The 4,964-nt window shown below is 44.4% G+C and overlaps 1 protein-coding gene across 1 annotated transcript; it reads left to right on the top strand.

Annotated features, from left to right (window-relative positions):
* Nucleotides 1–359: 359 nt before the first annotated feature.
* Nucleotides 360–1,630, top strand: LOC104220527 (uncharacterized). The gene is made up of 2 exons (XM_009771411.1): nucleotides 360–1,322; nucleotides 1,496–1,630. The coding sequence occupies exons 1-2, from the start codon at nucleotides 360–362 to the stop codon at nucleotides 1,628–1,630; spliced, it is 1,098 nt and encodes a 365-aa protein (XP_009769713.1).
* Nucleotides 1,631–4,964: the final 3,334 nt, after the last annotated feature.

Below are 4,964 nucleotides of genomic sequence, written 5' to 3'. Positions count from 1 at the left end.
GTATATTGACAAAGAAGATCGATGAGATGGGTCCAAAACATGTGCATATTGTTGACACAACAAATGGAGGACTGTGTACACCCTGTGTTAATCAGTCATATGTGTGCTCATGGAGTGGAGAAGGTGACAGTCAAAGGGTAAGAGAAGATATGAATTATGTCAACAACTTTGGGGGTCAGAGACAAGGAGGTCAACAGTGGAGACCGACACCAAATCAGCAATACATGCCAAACATGCAACAGCCTGGAGATATGCAACCCCAAGGCCAAATGGTGCCATACCAGAGACAGCAGGGTTATCCACAGTAGAACCAACAATAGTTGTCATATCAGCCACCTCCTCAGCAGCAAGGTAACAATATGGTAGAGATCAGGAGTATGCTTCAGCAACTCATTGGGACAAATGGTAAGATGCAGGAAAAATTGGCAATGCATGATTCAACTATAAAGAACATTGAAACTCAATTGGGGAAGCTGTCTATGGCTTTAAACAACCGCCCCCAGGGAAGATTGCCAGCGGACACAAATATTAACCCCAAGGAGCAAAACCCGAATCAGCTGATGGCAATAAGTCTCCGGAATATGAGAGATTTAGATAAAGAGCAGGAAATTGCACAAGCCAGCAAAGAGACTACGCCAGCCACTCCAGTTCCAATAGAGGTAGATGAACCAACAGAACTTACTAAAGTGGTAGTTCAACAGGGTCAGGATGAAAAGGGTAAGGCTAAGGTGAGTGAACAAGTTGTAGAACAGATGGTACCTCTTGTGCCACAGAACCACAACAGAGAGAAGCCAACAAGCAGTGCACAAAGAGTGGTACCTGCACCATTCCCTCAGAGACTAGTAAAACAAAAGAAGGAAGATCAATACAGGAAATTCATGGAGATGTTGCGTCAAATTCAATTGAATATTCCTTTTGAAGGATGCCTTGAGGGAGATCCCAGGCTATGTGAAGATTATGAAGGGCCTAATGTCACGGAAGTTTTATTTCAGGACCTATCCACAATAACTCTTACGCAGACCTACAGCGCAATAGTGACAAGACCCATAGCTCAAAAGATGTCTAACCTAGGTAGCTTTACTATTCCATGCGCTATCGGGAGTTATGCCTTTGCAAAGGCATTATGTGACTTAAAAGCCAGCATAAATTTGATGCCACTGGCTATATACACCAAACTGGGCATTGGCAGAGCTGGACCGACTTTGATGTTGTTGCAACTAGCTGACCGCACGGTTAAAAGGCCAACCGAGATTCTTGATGATGTGTTGGTACAAGTGGGGAAGTTTGTGTTCCCTGCAAACTTTGCTATTCTTGATTGTCAGGTAGATGAGGAAATACCTATCATTTTAGGGAGGCCATTCTTGGTCACTAGGAGATCACTGATCGATTGTGAAACTAGGGAATTAAAAATGAGGCTGACGATGAAGAAGTCATATTCAACGTTCAGAAATCCATGAGGAAACTCAGTGAATATGCTAATTGCTCCCTAGTATAGGCAGTGGATGTGATCCTGCACGAAGATGATGTGACTCTGACTGCTAAAGATCCATTAGAAGCCTGCTTGACAAATTTAGAGGAGATGGATGGTGAAGGGTTAGTTGAGTGGGTCATGGCACTTGAAGCCCAATGATTCTGGAAAAGGGAACCTCAGCTCGAGTCCCTTGAGTTAGAAAAAAAGGGCTACACCTCCAGCAAAGCCATCAGTAGAGGAACCACCCAAGCTAAAGCTGAAACCGCTCCTAGCTCACCTCAAGTACGTTTTCTTAGTCCCTGATTCTACTTTGCATGTCATTGTTTCATCCGGTTTGCTAGATGTGTAGGCAGAGCAACTCCTACAGGTGCTACAAGAATATAACATTGACATTGGTTGGACCATGGCAAACATAAAGGATATCAGCCCAGCCTTCTGTATGCACAAGATTCTATTGGAAGAAGGGCACAAACCTTCCAGAAAACATCAACGAAGGCTGAACCCGAATATGAAAGAGGTGGTGAAAAAGGAAGTGATCAAATGGTTAGATGCGGGAATCATCTTCCCTATCTTTGACAGCAATTGGGTCAGCCCTATCCAATGTGTGCCGAAAAAGGGGGGATGACAGTTGTAAAAAATGAGAACAACGAGTTGATCTCGACTCGTACAGTCACGGGATGGCGGATTTGCATGGATTACCGGAAATTGAACAAAGCCACCCGGAAGGACCACTTCCCCTGCCATTCATTGACCAAATATTGGACAGGCTGACCGTGCGATCACACTTTTGTTTCTTGGATGGATATTCGGGGTACAATCAGATCTCAATAGCCCCCGAAGACAGAGAGAAAACATCATTCACTTGTTCGTATGGCATCTTCGCCTTTCAAAGAATGCCTTTTGGGCTTTGCAATGCACCAGCGACATTTCAAAGGTGCATATTAGCCATTTTCACAGACATAGTGGAGGACATCATGGAGGTTTTTATGGATGATTTCTCCGTGGTGGGAGATTCATTCGAGGATTGTCTTCACAACTTAAGAAGAGTGCTCAAAAGATGTGTGGAGACAATTTAGTCTTGAACTGGGAGAAGTGCCATTTTATGGTACGAGAAGGGATAGTCCTGGGGCATCGAGTGTCCAGTAAGGGAATTGAGGTTGACCATGCTAAGGTTGACGTGATTGAGAAGTTGCCACCGCCTACTTCAGTCAAGGCAGTGAGAAGTTTCCTTGGACACGCCGGGTTCTACAGGCAATTCATAAAAGATTTCTCTAAAATTGCTAACCCGTTATGTAAACTCCTTGAAAAGGATCACCCCTTTGTGTTTTCTAATGATTGTAGGTTGCCATTTGAGGAGTTGAAGAAGAGATTGGTGACTGCACCTATCATTGTTGCACCCAACTGGGAGCAACAATTCAAGCTCATGTGCGATGCAAGTGATTATGCTATAGAAGCAGTCTTGAGGCAGAGAAAAGATAAACTGATGCACCCGATTTACTATGCAAGCAGAACACTTAGCGGTGCACAACTCAATTACACCGTGACGGAAAAGGAGATGTTGGTTGTCATTTTTGCATTCGACAAATTCAGGTCATACTTGATTGGCTCAAAAGTTATTGTTTACACTGACCATGCAACAATTAGGTACCTGATAGAAAAGGAGTCAAAGCCACGCCTGATTCACTGGGTTCTTCTGTTACAAAAATTCGATATGGAGATACGTGACAGAAAAGGGATAGAGAACCAAGTGGCTGACCACCTCTCAAGGTTGGAAGGAGCTGAAAAGAAGGTAGAGGTTGACGATACAATAGAGACATTCCCAGATGAATAGTTACTAGCAATGACATTGGAGGAGGCACCGTGGTATGTTGACATTGCTAATTATTTAGCAAGTGGTATTGTACCTCATGAACTCTCCTCAATTAAAAAGAAAAAGTTCTTTCGTGATTGTCGGTCTTATTATTGGGATGAACCTCTTTTGTTTTAAATCTATGTAGATAACTTGATCCGGCGGTGTATCCCCGAGAAAGATCAAAATTCTGTTTTGCAGGCTTGCCATGCTTCACCATATGGTGGACACTTTGGAGGAATTCGGACAGCAGCTAAGGTGTTGGAGTCGTACTTGTATTGGCCAACTCTGTTCAAGGATGCCCATGCATGGGTCAAAAGTTGCGATGAATGCCAAAGGACAAGCAACATATCTCGCAGACATGAGATGCCAATGACCACAATTCAAGAGGTGGAGGTTTTTGACATGTGGGGGATCGACTTCATGGGGACATTTATCAGCTCGTATGGTAACAAGTACATACTGGTAGCAGTTGACTACGTCTCCAAATGGGTCGAAGCAGTGGCTCTCCCGACCAATGATGATAAAGGGGTAATAGGCTTTCTGAAGAAGAACATTTTCACACATTTTGGCACCCCAAGAGCTATACTCAGTGATGGCGGAACACATTTCTGCAATAGAGCATTCGCACGACTATTGGAAAAGTATGGAGTTCATCATAAGGTAACCACCCCGTACCACCCACAGTCGAGCGGGCAAGTTGAAGTGTCCAACAGGGAGATTAAAAGTGTCCTTACAAAAATAGTGAATGCAACATGGACTGATTGGGCAAGGAAGCTGGATGATGCATTGTGGGCATACCGCACAACCTTCAAAACTACAATTGGTATGTCACCGTACAAGTTGGTGTTTGGAAAGGCATGCCACCTCCCGGTGGAGCTTGAGCAAAAAGCACTTTGGGCATTGCGGCAGTTGAACTTGGACATGGAGACAACAGGCACTAACAGAGTCACTGGGTTACATGAGCTAGAGGAATTCAGGTTCCAATCATTCAAGAGTGATAGATTATACAAAGAACGGATGAAACTGATGCATGACAAGCACATCGTGGACTGAAACTTCAAACCCGGAGAGCTAGTGTTGTTATATAACTCCAGATGGAGATTGTTTCCAGGTAAGTTGAAGTCCCGATGGTCAACCTTTCAGAGTGGTGCAAATGTTCCCAAGTGGAGCTGTTGAGATCGAATCAGAGGATGGGACGAATAAGTTCATAGTGAATGGTCAAAGGTTGAAACATTACCTTGGAATGACAAATGAGAAAGGGGACAGAGAGATAGTAATGTTGGAAGAGCCCCAATACGTGAATGAGGAGTGATGCTCTGAGCCTGCATCGTGTCGCGACGTTAAATCAGGCGCTGCATGGGAGGCAACCCACGAATGTTGTAGTTTGTGTTTCTTATGTAACGTCTCATTATAAAAAAAATAAAAAAAAATGGGCAGCATCGCGACCGTGGTGAGAGGCGAGTACACTGCCTCGAACATGCGCAGCCCACTGCGGTGGGACCGCGGTAGGAACGCCGTGAAATCCCTGTACACTGCCTAAGGAATTTTAACCCACCGCGACTGCGGTGGGACCGCGGCAGGACCGCGGTGAGGCGTAAAAATTCGTCGCCCAGGTAAGTATTTTGAATTAATTTTTTTTTA

The sequence above is a fragment of the Nicotiana sylvestris genome, chromosome 8 (genome assembly GCF_000393655.2).
Source record: "Nicotiana sylvestris chromosome 8, ASM39365v2, whole genome shotgun sequence".
NCBI classification, from domain to species: Eukaryota; Viridiplantae; Streptophyta; class Magnoliopsida; order Solanales; family Solanaceae; genus Nicotiana; species Nicotiana sylvestris.
The sequence above is the reverse complement of the archived record's forward strand: the minus strand, read 5'-3'. Positions and strand labels throughout refer to the sequence as shown.